Genomic DNA, 21,166 nt, shown 5'->3' with positions numbered 1-21,166 from the left:
CTTAGGGTAAATGTTTGCCTAATCTTGCTACGGCTGCATCCAAAGTCAAAGCACAGCGGACTTCGGGGGCCAACTCCGTCTGACACGGATATAACTCCGGAGTTACCGCCAGTGTTACCGCCGGTGCTTTTTTCGAACAATAAAGTATCTCAGAAGCCTGTCCACCTACTTGTCTTCTAGCATAGCTTATCCAGTCAATATGGAGAGATCAAAACCGGCCGGCCAATCCAGCACCTATGGCCAAGCTTGCATGCACTGCTACAAGGCAAAGAGCCGATGCGTGCGTACCCCAAATGGCGACAAGTGTGAAAGGTCAAAATGACAACCGCCCTAGTAATTTAATGACACTCGGCTAATTATTTTCTCAGGTGTTTCCGTCTCAAGAAAAGGTGCCAGCCATCAGAGTCAGGTCGCAGGCGTAATACTCAGATGGCCGAAGAGTCCGATATGCGCATCGCTCGGCTGGAAGACAAGATGGAGATCTTATTATCTGCAATGCAGTCGCTCGTTTCCCAGGGGGCTTTGGGAACTTCCGCCATCGCCCTTCAGTCACTTCAACCAGTTCACTCCCTTGACGGACACAGCAATTCATCCTCCACGTCTTATTCGAATGGCACCCTGGTAAACACCAGCGCTGGGCTGGCGGACTCAATTGCCACAGCATCACTGAATCCAAATATGTTATTTTCGTCTCATCATTATTCTCTACCTTCCTCTGTGCCATCGCCAAATCAAGCAGACGAACGTCTGGATTTCTTCCGCTCCCGAATGCTGCCATATTTCCCTTTCATCAATCTTACCCCAGACATGACAAGCTCGTATCTGCGCCATAACAGGCCTTTCTTGTTTCAAGCTATCTATACCGTTACTATATTCTCGACGCAGGAAAGACTGACTCAGGTTGATGAGCTAAAGCGTGTCCTATTCACCTCTGCTCTACTCGAAGTCCAGTCAAATGTCGACTTGCTGCTTGGATTGCTAACTTACCTAGCATGGAGCACCGACGCTTTTCTTGGCAAAGCAGGCCTCGTATCTCGCCTCATGATGCTCGCCATTTCAATAGTATATGACCTGCGTTTGTTCAAGCCATCCTCACCAGACGTGCAAGCCATGATGTCTATTACCCAGGGGCGGGATAACGGCATTACTCAGAGCCCTAACGATCAAATGCCCGACGAACTTTTGGAAAAGCAGAGGGCATTGCTAGCTTGTTTCGTTTTGAGCTCTAAGTGCGTGTAGCCAACATGATTCTCTTAGGGTCAACGCACACTAACATGCTATGACTATCTCCAGTGTTTCGTCACACCTTGGCCGTCAAGATGCTATACGATGGACACCTCAGATGGAAGAGGCGCTTCGAGCCATCACACTAAGCAAGTCATGCCCCGCAGATGAGTTATTTATCTTTCAAGTACGCTTGCAGCTGTTAAAGCAAAGAGCGGATTATGTTCGACAACAGGACGAGGCAGATTGCGCTCGCACAGGGACAACTCCTACGGCAGCCTCAGCTCCGCGCTTCTTGTATCTTAAGATTTTACGAACGCAGCTGCATGAGCTGAGATCTTCATTTCCCCCGGATCTCCAACATATAGGTAAGCGGTTTCTCGGGCGAATAACTTGGTAGATTATATCCGCTGGAGTTGCTAATACCTTTACCTGGGCGCAACCCAGGTTTACCATGCAGACATCCTCAATGCACACTCTCAATACGTCGGATTATATATCAATCAGCTGGGTTATTCCATAAGTCGAGACTCGCTTGCTCTAGGTCAAACTGGACAGATTGGGGACGGTGGGACGTTATTGGACTTCCAGCGGCTCGAGTGCTTGTGGCAGTCGGTTGAGAATATCAAGTCGTGGCTAGACGAGTTCTACAGAATTCCCTGCTCGAAACTTGTTGGCCAGCCCTTTCACCTTTGGTCACAGATGATTCTGAGTATTACAATTTTGAAATATCTATCAACACTCAAAGACCCAGAATGGGATTGCGAAGCGCTGCGGAACACAGTTGACTTAACATCGACGATGGACTGCATGGCTCAGAAGCTCGATCAAAGCAGCAATGAGCCAGAACTTCAGTGCGATGATCATTTGCTTAAACTTTTATCCAAGCTTTTGACCAAATGTCGGCTGTGGGCTGAAGCTCGATGGTCCATGGCTTCTCAGTTACAAGACGTGGAGACCAGGCCGTGCCAAAGTGCCAACCCTGACACAACCGGTCACAATAACCATATTCCGGATCTAGATCAGATGACCTGGATGCAGTCAATGGATTTGGCAGACGACCAGTGGCTTGAAGGTGTACTGGGTATACCCATAACATTCTACTAGTTAGCATTGTTTCGGGAATCCGTGGATTATGACAGAAACCTGCAGAATTTTCTATCGCAGACTAGAACTAGCAATAAAAGGTAAAGGAGTGCCGCTTGTTCTTCTCGGAGATTATGGACTATGCTGTGGTCTATTCGTGAATTTATACGCTTACTATTTTATGACCTAGAAAGAGAGCGTGATACCGAGTAATATCGATGTGTTATTTATGACTCTTTGGTGACGAATATCGTATTGGAGAAGGACTTTTAGCTATAACTCCATTTAAATATGAGGATATGAGACTATCCATCCAGTGTCCATAAAAGAAATGAGCTCCTCCACATAAACGGGATTCTATACTTCTGTGCTGCAATGTGATTGGTCAAAATGAACTCCGAAATCACGAGACAATTTTATACCGCCGAGGGCGGTATAGCAATTGCAGGCAGAATATACTTAGTTTTCGAGCCACCAGCGCATTCATTCTGCGCAAGCTCAGGCAATGGCACTTACAAGAATAAGGGCTTTGCAGAAGCTGGCTGGTGCAAACTGGTCACCTGTGCTCTGCACATGGCGACAGAACCGCACGGGATCTACGTCAACCGCGTCCGCCACTCACCTTCCGGTGTTGTCTGGGGGGCGACGCTTCTTGTCTACCGCGAGAACATTGGGGTCAGCTGAAACCGTTCCCGCCGATAGCGAGGTATGTCATACTAAGAAAGAGGCTGCTATTCCCAGCTAATTTTGTTTCAGTTTCAGCAGGAAACATCCGAGCGAAATGAGCCCCCAAGAGTTCCCATCGATGGCAATATCCTTCTCAGATCCCAATTTGAATTGCATGGAGACATCCGAACGTATCTACAGAAATGGCAAGATACCAACCCCAATGATTTGGACCCGGTGCGCCGATCCGACTCCAAGCATCGGCCATTGGAATTACCAGGTAAATTCATTGGCACAATGCCTAATGGCCGCGACACAGTCGATGCTTGGGGTGACCCGAACAGGAACCAAGAGGCCATGGATAAAGATGAATTTGAAGGCGAACATCTCGAACAGGGCGACTTAATCGCCCGCTTGAACGCAGACGGAGTGTTCAATTACGGAATTTACGTGCGGTCTATTCACAAACAGAAACAGTTCTACAATGGTAATGGGAACTGGCGCATTTGCTCCAACGCGGAGCTCGACTACGTTATCAAAGGATTTGCGCCTACTGAACTTGTCGAGCCTCTCACCCCATGGTTCCCGGACGGCGAGGCTATCGCAAGCCAAGATATTCAGCTGACCCCCGAGGGAGGTCTTCCGAGGCCACTGGGTGCTCCTCTTCTGAGAATGATGAGCAACTTCAAGACTCATATCTTGAAATTCTATAGAGAAAATTCCCGTATACTGGATAATCTTCACGATAAGGTGGCAGACGATACCGAAGTTCTCTGCTTGAGCCTTGAAAAATTGACAACAACTGCTCTTGGCATTGAGGAATCTGAGCTGACCAGTGTCAACATGTTTGCTGTTCACCAAGCTGTTCGCCGACATGCTTTCCTCATCGAAAAAGATGGCAGCTCCTTGTTCAGCCGGATGTATATTGTGCAGCCAAAACGGATTGCCAACATTGTCAAACAGGTCGTCGACTGGACTCATGAACACCAAGAACATTGTGTTCGTGCCACAATGCGCAAGGACACCCAGGGGTCCAAAGACCACCCTATGCACCGATTTATCACCAAAGCACAGCGGTTGATTCGCCTCAGCAGAAGGCTCCGTTCTCCGACTATCATGTCCAGCGTCGGTCCATCCTCCAACAGGTATTCGCCCGGTCAGGATGGCAACCCACTGGTGTTCCGCGAACTCCCCACCGAAAAGTTCACTGCAGATGACCAAATGATTATTGAATATCTGCAGCTGTACTCGGTCCCTGCCATTGTCATGCCGTCAGGCACTTTGAGATCAACAGCAACACATATTATGCGTGCCACGGGTATGTACAATACACTTGGACTGAGTGAGGCTTCAACCCGTCTTTTGTTGCAGGAAATCGGCATCATAGCGCCTTGGGAGAACCTTCTACCCCTTGACCAGTATCTGATGCTGCCTGGGCATGGCATATCTCTCGCAAGGGACATGGAGTTGGAAGAGATTGAGGAATCTTGCAGTAAGCTCACTGTTGATCAGTTGCAAGATTCCATGCAACACCTGAGGAAGGACTGGGGAGATCTGCCAGTCTACTGTATCGATGATGTGACGGCGCAAGAAATCGATGACGGTATATCGCTGGAGCCCATCCCAGGATCTCGTAATACATTCTGGGTGCATGTCCACGTTGCCAACCCAACAGCCTTTATTGAACATGACAACCCTATCATCCAGTATGCAGCCTCACGACTCTTCACCACGTACATCCCGGAACGCACTTATCCTATGCTTCCCAAGACTCTCACTGAGCCCCACTTCAGTTTGGCGGCTGGCCGGCCAGTACTCACATTCAGTGCGAAGATGAATCTTCGAGGAGAGATCTTGGAGAGTGAGATCAAAAACGGGACAATCCACAATGTCATCAACCTCACTCACAAAACACTGCGCGACTTCTTCGACCCCGATTCTGAAGAACAGTTGGAATCCTTCACTATAGGTGGCGAGTTCACCGAACCACCAGTACCACATGGTAAAACAATCCAAGCAGGCCTGCGGCCCGAGGATAAAGATAGGTTCCATATCATGCGTCAACTCATGCTCGCATTCCGCCAAACGCGCAGGAAGAACGGCGCCATGGACCTCACTCCTCTTAGCCCAGAGCTTTCTGTCTCAGTCCAGTCAGGCGACGCCCCAATGCCGCCGTATGATTTACAATCCACAACCGGACGCCACTATCTCGGTGACCCAGTCATCCGGCTCAATGTGCATTCCTACGATCCATACGACGTTCGCGACCAGTCGCGAGATAATTTGGTCTCCCTGATCATGAATTTGGCCGGGCACATCTCCGGCCAATTCTGCGCTGCACGCAATATCCCCGTTGTCTACGACGGCACTTGGTACGACCCGGAGTACGGACGCGTCACCAACAAAAACTTGGCCAATTTCGGCGGTGAAGGTTTCTATGAGCTCAGCGTGCCGCTTGCCTACTCTTCCACGACCCCAACTAAGCACCACACCATGGGCTTAGATACGTACGTCAAGAGCACCAGTCCGCTGCGTCGGTACACGGATGTTATTGCGCATTACCAGATCGAGGCAGCATTGCGTTTCGAGCATGAACACGGCCGTCAGTTTGACGCTCTTGTTGATAGTCCCGACCTTACAGAGATCGATCTAGTAGAGACAGACCCGGCAGAGACCGCTACTCAAACTACCACCGGTGACACAAACACCACTCCCACCTCTCTCCTCCCCTTCTCCAAATCCGACATCGACGCCCACCTAACCTATTCCCTACCCTTACGCACACGACTCAGAAATCTCGACAAATACTCCGCACAGCACTGGGCCTGTATGCTCCTCTTCCGCGCCTTCTACTTCTCCGAGTGCAATCTTCCCGTCACATTCCCATGTCTGCTACGCACCCCGCGCACGAAGCCTAGACATATGGATGAAGAGTATGCCGGCGTCATCACCAGTCTCGGCGTGAACTGCTCGGTTACCATCCCCCAGGATTTCCCAGATAAAGATAAGCTGGATATCTTCTGTACGGTCGAAGCTCATATCACAGCTATCGATATGGCATCTCTACAGGTTACTATGGAGGCGACTGGATTTGTGAAGCCGTTTGAGAGGAAGGGCGAGTGGGCTTGAGCTTGAGTTTGAATGACTACTTGTACAATACTGTATTATATGCATCTCCAATAGGCATTTCCAATCTTTATATAATTGAAGGATCTTACGCCTTGGAAAACATCGCTATGAAGCATTCGCAGGCAATTTCTGTTCAAGGGCTCATCACCCCGGCACTCTGGAGATTATGCTCCAAGTGCGTCACCCCATTTGGCTTCTCCTGCACCGGGGTATCGTTCTTCGGGAGGAAAGTATACAAAATCTCGAATGCCAGAGCCATGAGTGTAGCAAAGCTGCGATGCAATCAGCCAATGGGTGCATCGTTTTCAAACAAATGGCACTTACAACGCAATGAAACTGAATGCCTCGGCCGCATACTTCCGGCTACATACCGTCTTTCTGTTCCAGAGGTGGACACTGCAGCTGACGTTGTTGAAATTCAGAGCCAGGAAGATGAATGCAGTGAGCCAGCTAGATAAATGAGTATTTACTATTATAAACGTATTGTCATGCTTACAGGTACGAAATTACTGCGTCGGTCACCAGCAGAGGAAGAACGTGCCATCTGCGACGCCTGGTAATGCAGCTAGTGCTTAGCGTTATGCCGTAGACGATTGGGGTCAGGACCGCCTATCAAGATTTTAGAATTTCTACAATATTGAGACATTACGACTGGTTGAAGAGATGTACCACCACCAAGGAGAAGATCACTGTAAGGGTTTTGGTCCCGCGGACTGCCCAGGCTGTGATCCCGAGGACGACCAATGAACTCATGCATTGGATGATATGGGCAATTGTTGAGATTGCACCACAGGGATGTTTGAAGAAGCCCATGTTGATAATCAGTTTTTAATTTATCAAATCTCTTGAGATTAGTGAATGAATTGTTCAGAGTTGTCTTGCGAGAAGCTCGGGGTTTTCTTCCCTTTTCCTCAGAATGTATGATATCACCATATGTGGCCAAATTCCAAGACTGGTTTCTTATTGGCAAAGGCTATTCTAACATCCACGGGTATATTTGACTTAATTATGAAATGCTGGATCAGATTGTACTACCTAAAAGTCAACTGGATGATCCGCCACGCCTGGCCGAGCATACTTTTCACCCTGAGGAACGCGTCTCTTGGTACGAACAGACGGTAGAAGATCAATGACAAAGGAAAAGACAAAGAATGCGAATATAAGGGCGGCAACTGCTCAGGTTAGCTTCTTTTCCTACAGTCACAGAGAGCTAAAATCTTACCCCATTCACAAACAGCTGCTGCGTTCTTCTTATTTCCAGATTTCATGCAGACGCCAAATGCAATTGCGACACCGAGTTCGCAGACAACGAAAAGAGCTTTGATCGCGAAGCTGACTAGTAAGATCCGGGCTTGTGGGTGGTAGAATCGGCCGATTTGGATGTATTCCAGACACACCAGGATGGCGCAAACCACGTAGCTCGCTATGAACATACCCAAAAACCCGTTGTGGAGGTTATTGTGGTGTTTTGTGTCGAAGATGGATAGAAGAATGAGACCTAAAGCCCCAGCAATTGAGAAAAGAATGGACCCAACGGCACAGGTCTTGTCAAACCTCCCTTTGTTTCGGGCAAGTTGGCCGGCATGGCGAAGCCATCGCTCGGAAAGGAGACCGAGATCCATGAATACGACTGTTACTACACTGCCTGCAATGAACAGCGGTTTGAGTCCCTCGGCTCCGATATGGGAAATATAACTGGTTGTCCAATTGACTCAGTCTATGTTGCGGGCAGGTTCATTGGTTAGACTCACGGAATGGTGAGCCCATCGCTCATGGTGGTATATATCGGCTTTCCATCTGCCGCCCAGGTGGATAGCAGGGCTACTAGTGTAGCTACAAGGCTGTTAGTAAATTAAGCCCAATTCCTCGTGTGTTTACCCTTACCTATCCACATGCACCCAGATATAACGGGGAAAATCCAGAACGAGAGAATCCACATGGTGGCGACTTATGCGACCCGTGGGGTACCGGAATCTTCAGATCGAAAGACTGTGGTGCCTGGGAAGAGCTTATATTTATGATTGGTTGCAAGGGATACTCCTTTCCACAATTTCAATGTAGATGTCGCGCCGAAACATGAATGTGAAAAGGTCAGGGGTCGCAAGCAAGGGGGAAAATGCCAGATCTACCACACCTGATAGCACAGATCCCTAGGAAACTAGAACTGCAACCCCACAGATCTGAATTGCCGGATTCGGATTGTCCCTGTAACTTCGCGGACAGCTTCTATCTCGGGTGCGTCCCGGATCGGACCGGATGCTGACATCAGCAGATTTGGTGGAGTCTTTTTCAACCTCATTCTCGATTGACCAGGGGGTGGTCGCGTGATCAAGGGGAATAATTTGCAAGTATTCTGTATTTCATCCAGATTATTTCCAGCTGAGGCCTGTGATATATTTTGTAGCAGTAATGGTCATCATCGCTGCTCATAGTTGGACCTGGAAATTTCAAAGTGAAGGAGGCGATCTCCTTCACGATGACTGCAAGTGCACTTCTCATTGGAAAGTAATGTAATAGTTTGTGAAACAGGACTCCCAAAAGGGTACGGACCCCAGTCGATATGATATTTTATCGAGTCTAGCTGCTTGTTCAATCCAGCAGCGTGAAGAACGTGTGACTCAATAAGATCCTTGAGCTTGGCATTGGAACATAATGCTTCTTCAAAGTCCTTTACACCGAGAAGCTTTGATATGCGCCTAGTGATCCTATGGATTGGTTCTATAGATGAGTTGGCTAGAGGAGACGTCTGAGCAGCCGTTAGGTGGCAAACCTTGAAAACATTCTGGATCGAAATATCCTCAGTGATGGTGGTCTGAGAGATAATATCACCCAGCATGGCCTCATATATCTTAGCTTTGCACTGCAATGACTAGAGCTGCCAGTGCCACTGATCTCGCCTGGAGCCTGTGTAGATGTAGATCTGATTCGAGTACTGGCAAACCCAACACTTCGCTGCTCATCAGTCAATAATAGAGTGGTTTTATACTACCAGTCTAGATAACCAAGTCCTAAGCCTCCTATTGGTCTCACAAATAATTGCGGCTCACCAAATCGGGCTTCGGATTTGGTGTTTGCAGGGCCTGGTATGAAGGCACCAAGGGATTCGAGAGATTCATCCCACATGGTCCATGGTGAACAACTACCACAGATGGAGTATTTGTGGATTTTTATATTGTCTTAGAATATCAAGGTCAATGTCACTTGTTTGACGAAGAAGAGAGTAAAGCAGAGAGGAGGATGGCTGATCATGTGACTAAGAACTATAAATTTCGATGACGTAGCCACGCAACTACAACCTCAGGACACACTGGCTGTCTGGAGATTCTTCTATGAATAAACAAAGTACGGTGTGGATATGGCTCTATATCTGTCTCGAACCATTGGCTGGTTTGTAACTCCACCAGTAAACAAATAAAGCAACCTGTTTTCGTTGATTCTACTTCCACACCTATCACAAGCCCGGAGTACAAGGTAACGTACAACAGAGATGAGACGGTGTAAGAACAAGATATGTAGTTTTAGCCACAGTGACCTCATTCCAGCTTATCCTGGTTGGCTATAGAATTGACTAGGATATGTTCAGTACAACACTGGCCAGGTGCATATAGTTGGCATACTTCTTGGCAGGGCCTGAATCATGACGCAATTGTTTGGATTTCGGTCTATGGCGTTTAGCAGATCAAGGATGATAGCCAGTTTAGCCCTTTTAATGACAATACGTTGATTTAAGTGGCTGACTATGTAGCTAATAGGAAACCTATCCCATGTACATCATACCCAATAGTAGATTGTGAAACCTGAAGGCGTTTGCTATACCTTGTGAAAGTCTGTACACCATCACATTGAAACACGAACGTCATGAATCCTAATGTTGGTCGAGTCTGTTTATGTACAAACGGGATATAAATACCCTCTTCTTCTCCTAGTCTGGGGAAATCACTTCTTATCTTCATCAAGCATATCCCACCATTTATTTGATAACAACTTCAACTTTCATCAAATCTCTTATCACCTCTCATCAATACTATCAATATCAACATGCAGTTTGTACGCAAGGCCGAAGAGGCCATAGCTGGAAAGAAGGGCGAGTCGCACGAGTCGACGAAGTCCTCCAACCATGGACCTCACTCGTCCAACTTGGCCAACAAGCTTGACCCCCGTGTCGATAGTGATAAGGGTTTGTCATTCACTTCACTTATCTCTCAAGGGTATTCAATGACACTAACTATCTCAAGACAACCGTGCTGCTCACACCGATACGACTGGCGCTGGTCCTGGAACATCCTACGACACCACAACCGCTACAGGCACTCATGGCACTCACGGCACTACCCACGGCGCTACTCACGGAACCTCAGGTGTGAGTGCCACTGGCGCTACTAGCAGCACCAATGCCGGGCCCCACAGCTCCAACATCGCCAATAAGGCTGATCCCCGTGTCGACTCTGATCGCGACAACCGCGCTCGCCACGAAGCAGGCCTCACTGGCGCTGGAACCGGTGCCGGTCTTGGATCAACCCACGGCACCACCCCTACGGGTTCTCACGGCTCGGCCCTAGGTTCTGGCACTACACACAACACAGGTGTGACTGGCACCGGTGCTGGTCTCGGATCTACCCATGGTACCACTGGTAGCACCCATGCCGGTTCTCACAGCTCTAACATCGCCAACAAGCTCGACCCACGCGTCGACTCGGACCGTGATAACCGTGCTCGCCATGAGGGTCTCACTGGTGTTAGCACCGGTGCCGGTCTTGGTTCAACTCACGACACCACCCACGGCACCTCTGGTGTGACTGGTACTAGCGCTGGTCTCGGATCTACCCATGGCACAACCACCGCTACAGGTCCCCATAGCTCTAGCCTGGGCACTGGCACTACCCACAGTACCACTGGCAGCACCAATGTCGGCCCCCACAGTTCCAACATCGCCAACAAGGCTGATCCCCGCGTCGACTCTGACCGCGACAACCGTGCTCGTCACGAGGGTCTCACCGGTGCTGGTCTTGGTTCAACTCATGGCACTACCCACGGTACCTCTGGTGTGACTGGCACTGGCGCCGGTCTTGGTTCTACTCACGGCACCACTGCTACAGGCACTCACGGCTCGACCCTCGGCTCTGAAACTGGTGCTCCTCACAGCACTCCCATTGCTACGCCCGGCAGCAGCAGCACAAATGCTGGACCCCACAGCTCTAACATCGCCAACAAGCTCGATCCTCGCGTTGACTCGGACCGTGATAACCGTCCTCGGCAGCAATCTACCCTCGTTGGTACTGGCCCTGGTACTACTACCCACGGTTCTCACACTCGTGATGCTCCTGCTGGCTCGGCGATTGGTGGCTCTGGCCTTGGTACTGCTGGTCATCACGGTGCTCTTGCTGGTAGTAGCTACAATACTCCTCCCACTGGAACTACCACTGGTGCTACTGGTACTACGGGTTCCACTGGTCCTCATAGTTCAAACATCGCCAACAAGCTTGATCCCCGTGTCGACTCGGACGCTGCTCGGGCTCAGAGTGAGGGCCTTCACCGTCAGATCTAGGGAGATTGAGAAGTAGAGTTTGGTTTGAATTTTTCTGGGAAAGGATCGGGCAAGGGACTTGACATGATGCCACGAATTTGAAATTTGGAGCAAGCAATTTCATTTTTTAATACAACAAATGATTTAATTTTTCAAATCTTCTTTGCTGCACAGTGTTGTACATGTTTTTCCCCGAGTAGAGAGTATTAAGCCCACAGATCTCCACCACTCACCTCAACTCTAGGTACAGGTAGATATTCAATATTGTACAGTTGTGGGGTGTTCAATCGTCAAATACCAAAGACCTCCTTCACAAGTGCCTTCTTATTAACCTTCCCCATCGCATTCCTCGGAATAGCCTCCAGAACCTTCATCTCCTGCGGAATCTTAAAAGAGGCAAGAGAACCCTTCAGCGCGCGCCGCATATCCATCGGACCCCAAGAATGACCATTACGACCCGAAGCAGCCGCATCAGGAGCAAGGACAACCACAGCAGCGATTTTCTGACCCCACTGTTCAGAAGGGAGACCAACGACCGCAGCTTCGGTGACTTGGGGACTAGAGCAACATCGTCAGTATAGACCTTTCAAGTGAAATCCAAAAGAAAGAAAAACAACATACAGAGAAAGCAACTCCCTTTCAATCTCCAACGCGCTAACCTTCTCAGCTCCAGTCTTGATGATATCAACACTCTTCCGTCCCTGGATGAAATACATCGGTCCCTGAGCCCAAGCACCGCTAGCTCCACTACCAGCCCCATCAACTACCCTCCGAGTCGCGACGTCGCCTGTACAGAACCATGCCCGGCCACCGTCGTCACTCTGCACGAAACTCTCGCGCGTGGCTTTCTCGTTTCCCCAGTAATGGTCAAAGATTGTTTCGCCGCGAAGCTGGATCTCGCCTTCGCGTTCTCGACCATTGGGATTCTTTTCTTCGATTGGGATGACGTCACCCGTCTCGAGATCGGCGAGTCGGGCTTCGACGCCTGGGAGCGGCCAGCCGACGCTACCGTCGACGCGGTCTGCACCGTCGAGGCCGCAGCTAATCGCCATGCCGACTTCGGTCATGCCGAAGCGTTCGAGGAGGACGTTGCCGTTGCTTAGATTTGTCCAGGCTGTCTTTGTTGGGGTTGGAAGAGCGGCAGAGCCGGAGATGTTCAGGCGGAGGTTTTGTGGGGAAATTCCTTCTTTCGCGGCTTTTTGGAGCTCTGGGGCTAGTTTGGGGAAGGTGGCCATGAGGCGGTTGTAGATTGTTGGCACGGCAGTGAGGAATGTGATGGGTGGCTTTGAGGTGTTGGATGGGAGGAAGGGTGTTGCGAGTCGTTTCCAGACTTTGTCCGGGTTGAAGGGATACATGAACTCGATTGAGGAGCCTGCTACTATGGGTGCCACAATTGCATTTACCACGCCATGGATGTGGTGAAGTGGGAGCAGGTGAAGAAGTCGGTCATCCGATGTGTACTTCCATGCTTCTAGTAGTGAAGATGCTTGCGCGGCCAATGCCGATTGTGGGATAAGAACACCTTTCTGTTTCAAGTTAGGAGTAGTTCCTTTGGTGTAGGGAACTAACTGAACCTACCGGTCGATTCGTGGTCCCGGATGTATACAACATCATCCCGCCGGACGAAGGCTGCTTCAGATCATGTAGGGTTACTGTTTCGCGGCTCGATGCGCCCTGTGTGATCTTATTCCGAATAGCAAACAGAGGATCATGCTCCAATCCCTCTCGCAGGATTTCCATGCCTTTATCAGCATACTTCTCAGTTGCCAGCAGCATCTTAGCCTGTGAATTATCCAGGATATACTTCAGCTCCCCAGTCGGGAAAGACGGCGAGAGCGGGAGCGCAGTGGCATCACTAGCAAAGATCGCCAGCAACGTCACTATATGCCTATTAGTATTCTATATATATATCCTTGGGATTCAAGACAACAGTACCTACGTAGTCATAGCTGTTCTCCGCGAGGAAGGCGACCCGCTCGCCAGCCAATTGGCCCTGCGCTTTCGCGGCCTTTTGTTCCAAATCGTCCTTAGCGCGGACGATGTCGGCAATTAGACTACCGTAGGTGAATGATCGGGAAGAAACGCTATGCACAACTGCCAGGCTTTCAGGATCATGGTTTTGGAGTGCGCGGAAGAGATGTGTGTTTGGGAGAGTCGACAAGAGTCTCGCGCTGAGAGGCGTTCGCCGCGGAGTGAAGCAGACGCGCGCATTGGAACGCGAAAGCAGGGAGAGTAAACTGCCAGACATTTTGAATTTCGGATCTTTAATATTGGGAATCCATCTCACAGCATACACCCCATAATAATAAGAAAAAGAGGAGCAATTGAGGTGTCGAGGGAAAGACAAGTTGATGTCATGAGAGTGAAGTTCCGAAATTGAAAACATCCGATTGGCTTCAATTGCGGACGTTTCTCTCCTCCTCCTCCCTCCTCCATTTGATCGCTTCTTTTCTTCTTTTCTTCTAAATGCTTCCTCGCAGACTTCCGGGTCTGATCCCTCGCCGTCTCTTCTCTGTTTCTGCTAGGATGGCCTCCAATACCCCGCTAGAGGATGTCATGCGCGATAAGGTGAGCCACGCCTGCATGTTGCTGACTACCATTGCTAATATTTTTTCTCTATTTTTATAGATCGCTCACGCATTCACACCTTCGAAACTCGAGATTCGGAATGATTCTCACCTCCATGCCCACCACGCTGCAATGGAAGGGTCGGTGTCGAAGGAGACGCATTTCCAGTTCGTTCCTCCACATCCAAACATACACGGTGCACAAGCGAATGTCTAATTTCTCGCAGTGTAACAATTGTCTCTGATTCCTTCGAGTCGAAGATGCAACCCGCTCGACACCGCATGGTCTATGCATTGCTCAAGGAAGAGATGGCTCGCGAAGGCGGACTACATGCACTGCAGTTGAAGACGAAGACACCAGCTGAGGAGCAGCGCGAGAAGGAGAGAAAGGAACAGGAGAGGAAAGAGAAGAAGGAGAAGGCATAGATAGCCGATTGATTCGGCGTTCAGGTGCTCCTTATTCTGCAAGAGTCTTGTCGAGTCGGATACCCCCAGACCATGACTCGAAATGCATTACATTACACTTTACAAATCCCCTACGATTCCGGAACTCAAATACGGGCGGTATACATCAGACTCATGCGTGAAGGGATCGATTATTAGACAGTATTACATAGGTTCTAGCGCCAAACAGGGGGGCCGAGGAAAGCAACAATCTAGTATATACATCCATGCGCCGCGACATCACGAGCCCCGGAGGGACAATCATCAAGGGCCATCGCATGTTAGGCGCGGAGCAGCTGTACACGAACAAGCAGGTACAGCTAGGAGGCAAAGACACAAAGAAAAGAGGGGGTGAAAGACATTGCTTTTACACAAGAAGGAAAATGCGAAGGAGTGGTATAACGAGGGGACAAAGAACAAATGGGAAGATGCGGAGTTGCGTCGATCCCCGGGAAAGGTCGTACATGGAGGAGGTCGGAAGGGGACGTGATGCAACGGAAAGATCACTACTTGCTCTTGTTGGCCTCGGTGACACCGACGGCCACACCGACGACAATAGCAATAATGATGACTGGATAACTAGGTTAGCGGGTCGGCCAGATTTTGGGGTGCACACAGGTAAATACTCACTAACGATAATCAGTGCATACCACTTCCAGCGGCGAGCGTTCTTGGCGCTCTGGATAGCGCTGTCCAACTTGGTGTTGGCCTGCTCGACGTTGCGGTGTGTCTCCTCGGCTCCCTGTTGAATCTGCTGAACTGCAGGCTCCTGTTGGTGCACCAGCTCTGCGACCTCATTGTACAGGTGGCTCAGTTCGATCAAATCCTGCTCGATCTTGCGGATGGCGGCGGAACGCTGCAGAGTAGCCTGACGGGCATCGTTGGCCTGGCGAGTGCGAGTACCGGGAACCTATTCATCATGGTATTAGTAACTGACACCAAGGAAGGTTTGACTCGAGCAAAACATACAACAAAGCTCTGCTCCTGTCCCATGAGGACATTCTGCACACCCTGCTCCAACTCCTCGGGGGTAGCCTCGGGGTTGGCAATCTCGTACCGACGGCGCACCTGCTCCTCCAGGCGCTTCTGGAAGTCGCTCTGTGTGCGCTGGTACTGCTCAATCTCACGGCGCAGGTTGCGGCTGACGTTCTCGACCTGGCCCTGCACGCGCGAGTCACCGGATCCGGGGGTTTCCTTGATGCGCTTGAACTGATCGCGCAGGTAGCGCAGCGCAGTATTGATCTCATCCTCAATGTAGTCGAGCGTTTGGCGCGAAGCCTGGTCTTCCTTGCCGGTGCTTGAGTCCAAAAGGGCCTTTTGGGCGGCAACCAATTGAGTCTCGCGCTTCTTGGTCAGCTCGTTGATGCCTTCGTTCATCTCCTTGCACTTGTTCAGAATCGCAGTTGGGCCACCAGATGAGGCTTGATTGACGTTGGACATCTCTGTCAAAGAATTAGAGTCGTCGCAAGACTGCGCAATTATCGGGTCAGCTTACCATAGCCACCATTTCCCTGCTCTGCGGCACCAGCCTGGTCATAACCACCACCATATCCATAGCTCTGCTGTTGTTGCTGGCCTCCATAGGGATTGCTCTGCTGCTGACTTCCGTACGGGTTGTACTGGCCGTAGCCGCCTGAGTTGTTATCCCCTAAGCTCTGGTACTAGGGAAAGTCACGTCAGAAAGCACATTCAGGTGATCAAGGAGGTTGACATTGGTTCACTCACACTCATGATGTGCAGATTCTCAGGTTCTCGAATGCGTGCAAGACAATAATAGTAGGGGGAGGGGGGGGGGGGGGAAGAGATGAAGGAGGGAAGGGTGAGACGGGAGAAGTGGATGTTGCGGCAGAAGCGCTGGCGGTGTCAGGACAGCAAAGCCAATAAGGTTCGGGTGTTAGTCGCGCTGAATAGCGAAATTAAACATTAATTTGGGAAATAAATGGGCTTAATGGGTTTTAACGGGGTTCATGGGGTTCATGGGTTTCATAAATTTCATAGGCGTCAAATTTGCTGTTTCTTTTTTTTGGGGGTCCCCCCTATTTTTAACTATTAGCGGACAGTGCACCGTTGTTCCTACATTAATTAGTACAGGATACGGCCTGCATGGAGTCGACGAGATTGACCATTCATGTGTGGCTGAGCCTGTTCTATTTAAGACACAGTCGCAGATCGTGATTTGATGGCCAGGAGTGGATCGATATGGAGGTGGGATTTATATTTTCCAAAGTACTAGTTACTTGGCTTTGATACGTAATACCCACATTTGAAGAAGTACCCGATACTTGTTCAAGGGTCTGCCGTGGCAACGTGAGTCTGCACGTCATGATTATGATGTATCGACTTGATGAAAGACATATGTATGTAAACTCCAGATTCCAATAGGAAAACAATCCAGTCAGCACATCAATTGCCGTTACCTGTCCGGGAGGCAAGTCGGAAATAGCATGCGTAGGGAACCTAAGCTGAAATTGGACGTGGAACTCGTGGAACTCGTGGAACTTGACCAATCAGGACATTTGGGGTCCATGAGCCTCATCCTAGGCATCAACTACATTAAGTTATCTGTTGGCATCATGTATAGAACCAAGACATCAGATCTATAATATCGATGCCTTCGCATTTAGAAGTATGGCTGCCTGATCCAGGTATACCACTGCCAATAGGCTAGTAAGTTTATATAGGAAGATACGAAGATACGAAGATACCATGGAAGATCATAGAATATTGAAGCTATAATGGCTACTATGTTGCCTCAAACGGTAACTCGTTCCTTTGTTCACGTGGACACAAATCCCCCTCATTTTCACCAACACACTCTTCCCCACAGCCGCTCGGATGCTTCTGCCACATATACCTAGGGATATCCTAAGGTTGCCATTTCAGCAAACGTGCAGACAGCGACAGCATGGATGGCGGCAGCAATATCCAAAACCAAAATGAAGGCACCATGGGCAATTACTACTAAGGAGGACGTTAGCAGGGCTTCAAATCACTGACCTTCCAGGCCTGACCGATATTTCCGGATTTCTTGGCTCCGCCTTGTTTGTTCCTTGAGTAGTCATTGAAAACATCAATTGAGGGAGTCGGTGAAGAGAAAGATAGTCGAAGGCATCGTTGACTCAGTGACCCTGGTTTTAGGCGTCTCAGGCCGTCAATTATCATCAAAACTCGCAATGAAGTCGAAGTCATGACATGGGTCTGTCAGAATACCATCCCCGTCCCCGCCATTATGTCCGAGGATAAAGAGGAGTGGACACGTATGAAACGGTTCTTTGAATCCATCTGTCGCGAAAAGGAAGCGGGGAAGATCCTCGAAGATACGGAGTTGAATCCACTTCAAGATTCAATGCAGACGGCAGTTGATTATATTCGTGTTATTGTGGATGTCTGTCCCCGCGGCCTCAAGACCGAGTTGCACACTGGCGTGGAGTGGTCGAGGCGATGGAGGCGTTTGGAGTTTATACTATACCACGAGGAAATCAAATGTACGTATTTATAGTTCATATAATGCAGATAAGACGTGGAGTAGTTTGATTTCATATATATATTGATTATTTTCATTTAGATTAATGAGTTATCTATACTAAATTAAAAGCATCATATCATACCACGTCTCACGATCTGCACAGCAGCTTTAGAACACACAGAGGGTCCTGCTCCGATGATGCAAGCAATGAAAAAAAAAAAGAAGTACGATCCCAGCGTAGAGATACCTGCAATGCAAATGCAAATGCGAAAAGAACAAGAAAAAAAACAAAATCTTACAAAAACACCAGTTCCAAGGCGTATTATTCCTTGGACTGGCGCGGTTCCGCCTCGGCGAGAATGTCGTCATCGGCATCGAGGGCGTTCATGTCATCTTCCTTCGCGTTCAGGTGACGGAAGATGGTGTAGAAGATCAGACCACACAGGAAGGATGCACAGGCAAGACCAGTGAACATCCACATGATGGCGGGATCGAAGGCGGCGGGTGTGAGGGCCTCAGCGAGAGCGGATCCGAAAGCGTTTGTGAGGAGGTACATCGACTGCACGAAGGACTTCATGCTGGGAGGTGCCTTGGTGTAGGCGTACTCGAGACCGGAGACGGAGGCGAAAATCTCAGATACACCGATGAACATGTAGGCCGGGGTTTGGATGGCGATGTGCACTCGGTTGCCTTGGGCTGCACCGTCGACCTCGGAGGCTGCGCACAGGGGTTTGCCGTAGCAGGGTCCAGCGGAGTAGATCAGGTGCTGCACAATAGCAGCGTACATCATGGCAAGCGAAGCTACGATGAAACCAAGGGAGATACGGGTGATCGGGCGGAAGGGGATCTTCATGCGGCGCATCAGGGGGTAGACGCAGGTTTCAAGAATGGGAATGAAAACAATGACGGAGATGGGGTCAAAGTTCTGCATCAGATCGTTAGGAATGCCGTGGCCTTCCATCTGGCCGGCTTGGGTGACAAAGTTGCCGGAGAACTGTCCGTAGACGACCCAGTAGATCGGGTAGAAGGCGAACACGCGGCAGGCGACCAGGGCGCGCTTCAGCTCGTCGATAAAGTGGTCGTCCCAGTTGACAGCTGACACGCCATTGTGCTCGTTTTGCCATGAGGGCTTGGGGGCATCCATGTTGCGGTTCTTGATCATGATCCAGAGGGCGCGGAAAGCGTCCGTGATGACGGAGCCCTGGGGCGGGCGAACAACGTAGAACTTGCGGCCGAGAACAATCACCAGGGTACCGACCATGAACATGCAGAGACAGAGAAGGTAGGCGGGCCAGAAGTCGATGTATAGCTCCATGTAAGGAGTGGCGAGAAGGGAGAGCGAACCGACGTTGATGCATCCGTAGAAGATCATGTAGATACGCTGAATGGTCAGGGCGGGGTCGATGACCACACGCTCGCCCTTCTTGGTGGTGGTGATGGCCATCTTCTTCCGCTTGTACTGATCCGCAATCAAAGGAGCTACGTTACTCTTGATACCACCGGTACCCAGACCGATGATCAAGATGGCGACAATGAAACCACCGATACCCGAGCCGTGATCCAGGGCCGTGGGGATGGAGGTACAGACGAGGACGAGCAGACCAACCATGTAGACGATACAGAACACCACAATGGTCTTGTACTTGCCGAGATACTGATCGGCTATGATGGCACCGATGATGGGGGTAACATAACACCAGAACTGGAAGAAGGTAGTGAGACCAGTAGCACCCTGGTGATCCATACCGAGTGCACCACGTCCCTCGCTACCATCCCGAGGTCGCTGGACGTAGTTCTGGAACAGACCAGACATTCCGTAGTAGGTGAAACGCTCGCACAGCTCGACGACGGCCACCAACCAGGCGGAGAGGGGCAGGTTCTCTGCGACATGGCGCAAGGAAGTCTTCTCCGAGAGAGTGGGTTCGCCGCCATCCGGAGTGATCTGGTTCTCCTTGTCCAAATCGGCATCCATAGCCTTTTCATTCAGGATGACATGCTGGGTGACCTCGTTTTCGTACGGAGCTCTAAACATAGGGTTAGTTGCACTCTGGGAGCTTCCAGACAGAAAGATACATACGCAGGAGTATCGATCTCACGGTCTGTGGACGCCATGGCTACGAGACCTGATTATCCCTTCTTGTTTCAAGGCGAGAAAAAATCACAAATCGGGGTAGAGAAAGAGATCTAAAAAAACGGGCGTGGATAGTACTATATATGCGATTTTTCATTACTCAATAACCGACTCTGAGTGGGACCGGAGGAGAGTCTTATCTCGAAAAAAAAAAGAATAAAATAAAAACCAAATGCACGCCATTCCCCTGCCCCCATACCACTAAGGCTCATCTGAGAAGGTCGGGCGTGGCCTATTGTTCGCACGACCATGGACGCGATCGGCAGTGTTATCGTCCAACGGCGAATGGCTGAAGGCGAAATTGACCCAATGTAACCAGACGGCACACGGAAGTGAACAGTCAAGCAATAAAAGACCGAGCACCGGGTGGACTTGACTCAGGTTTGGATCAACTAGAGCAGCGAATGAGCTTGTCTTGCCACTTTGGCATCTGGGGATTTCTGGAAGGGCTAGTCCGAGTCCACTTTATGTCGTCGAATCACATTTGATATGTCCAGTCGGAGATTGCCGGTGATGTTGAAAAAATTCCCAATTGAGAACGTTTCCGGAATTCGCCACGAGGGCAAATTATCTTTTTGTGTTCCTTTTTATTCTTCTTTTTTTCTTTTTTTTTAATGGTCGGAGTCAAGTCGATGCTCCGATCTTTTTGATGAATAGATTCGGTAATATCATTGACCGGAAATCTGAATTGTATACTGTCGACCTTTTCCAACGTTGTGGACGCCTTCGGGTGAGGCGGCAGGGGTTTGAGACCGGGAGGGTGGAAGCACATCCGTTTTCGTCGCACGGGACTCTGATTGCAAGGTCAAAGTACTCCGTATTCTATCACCATATGATATGATTGTAAAGATCTTCAGTCTTCCTTTCCGAATGTAACGTTGGGGCCCTTTCCCCTCGTTTTCCCGTTGAACTGCGTGTGTCTCAAAGCT

General features: G+C 49.7%; 8 protein-coding genes across 8 annotated transcripts; 4 read left to right on the top strand and 4 right to left on the bottom strand.

Annotated features, from left to right (window-relative positions):
- Positions 1-199: 199 nt before the first annotated feature.
- Positions 200-2,331, top strand: N7537_003383 (uncharacterized protein; the record flags this gene model as incomplete). Its single annotated transcript, XM_056894441.1, has 4 exons — positions 200-312; positions 369-1,229; positions 1,294-1,592; positions 1,769-2,331. 4 exons carry the CDS (start codon positions 200-202, stop codon positions 2,329-2,331), a joined length of 1,836 nt encoding a protein of 611 aa, XP_056754189.1.
- Positions 2,332-2,883: 552 nt separating this feature from the next.
- Positions 2,884-6,105, top strand: N7537_003382 (exoribonuclease II; the record flags this gene model as incomplete). Its single annotated transcript, XM_056894440.1, has 2 exons — positions 2,884-2,985; positions 3,067-6,105. The coding sequence occupies 2 exons, from the start codon at positions 2,884-2,886 to the stop codon at positions 6,103-6,105; spliced, it is 3,141 nt and encodes a 1,046-aa protein (XP_056754188.1).
- A 1,035-nt stretch (positions 6,106-7,140) lies between these two features.
- N7537_003381 (Frag1/DRAM/Sfk1 family protein) lies at positions 7,141-8,044 on the bottom strand (the record flags this gene model as incomplete). The annotated part of the gene is made up of 4 exons (XM_056894439.1): positions 7,141-7,277; positions 7,328-7,800; positions 7,857-7,938; positions 7,990-8,044. 4 exons carry the CDS (start codon positions 8,042-8,044, stop codon positions 7,141-7,143), a joined length of 747 nt encoding a protein of 248 aa, XP_056754187.1.
- A 2,099-nt stretch (positions 8,045-10,143) lies between these two features.
- On the top strand, positions 10,144-11,650 carry N7537_003380 (uncharacterized protein; the record flags this gene model as incomplete). Its single annotated transcript, XM_056894438.1, has 2 exons — positions 10,144-10,282; positions 10,341-11,650. The coding sequence occupies 2 exons, from the start codon at positions 10,144-10,146 to the stop codon at positions 11,648-11,650; spliced, it is 1,449 nt and encodes a 482-aa protein (XP_056754186.1).
- A 269-nt stretch (positions 11,651-11,919) lies between these two features.
- On the bottom strand, positions 11,920-13,877 carry N7537_003379 (acyl-CoA synthetase; the record flags this gene model as incomplete). Its single annotated transcript, XM_056894437.1, has 4 exons — positions 11,920-12,187; positions 12,251-13,155; positions 13,208-13,509; positions 13,565-13,877. 4 exons carry the CDS (start codon positions 13,875-13,877, stop codon positions 11,920-11,922), a joined length of 1,788 nt encoding a protein of 595 aa, XP_056754185.1.
- Positions 13,878-14,095: 218 nt separating this feature from the next.
- Positions 14,096-14,622, top strand: N7537_003378 (BolA family protein; the record flags this gene model as incomplete). The annotated part of the gene is made up of 3 exons (XM_056894436.1): positions 14,096-14,197; positions 14,258-14,364; positions 14,424-14,622. The coding sequence occupies 3 exons, from the start codon at positions 14,096-14,098 to the stop codon at positions 14,620-14,622; spliced, it is 408 nt and encodes a 135-aa protein (XP_056754184.1).
- Positions 14,623-15,146: 524 nt separating this feature from the next.
- N7537_003377 (syntaxin) lies at positions 15,147-16,371 on the bottom strand (the record flags this gene model as incomplete). The annotated part of the gene is made up of 5 exons (XM_056894435.1): positions 15,147-15,211; positions 15,271-15,550; positions 15,610-16,082; positions 16,136-16,301; positions 16,366-16,371. 5 exons carry the CDS (start codon positions 16,369-16,371, stop codon positions 15,147-15,149), a joined length of 990 nt encoding a protein of 329 aa, XP_056754183.1.
- Positions 16,372-18,428: 2,057 nt separating this feature from the next.
- Positions 18,429-20,218, bottom strand: N7537_003376 (peptide MFS transporter; the record flags this gene model as incomplete). The annotated part of the gene is made up of 2 exons (XM_056894434.1): positions 18,429-20,130; positions 20,184-20,218. 2 exons carry the CDS (start codon positions 20,216-20,218, stop codon positions 18,429-18,431), a joined length of 1,737 nt encoding a protein of 578 aa, XP_056754182.1.
- Positions 20,219-21,166: the final 948 nt, after the last annotated feature.

Source organism: Penicillium hordei (assembly GCF_028827395.1).
Source record: "Penicillium hordei strain IBT 12815 chromosome Unknown utg000002l_segment0_segment0, whole genome shotgun sequence".
NCBI lineage: Eukaryota > Fungi > Ascomycota > Eurotiomycetes > Eurotiales > Aspergillaceae > Penicillium > Penicillium hordei.
Note: the sequence above shows the minus strand (reverse complement) of the source record. Positions and strands in the feature narration are given on the sequence as shown.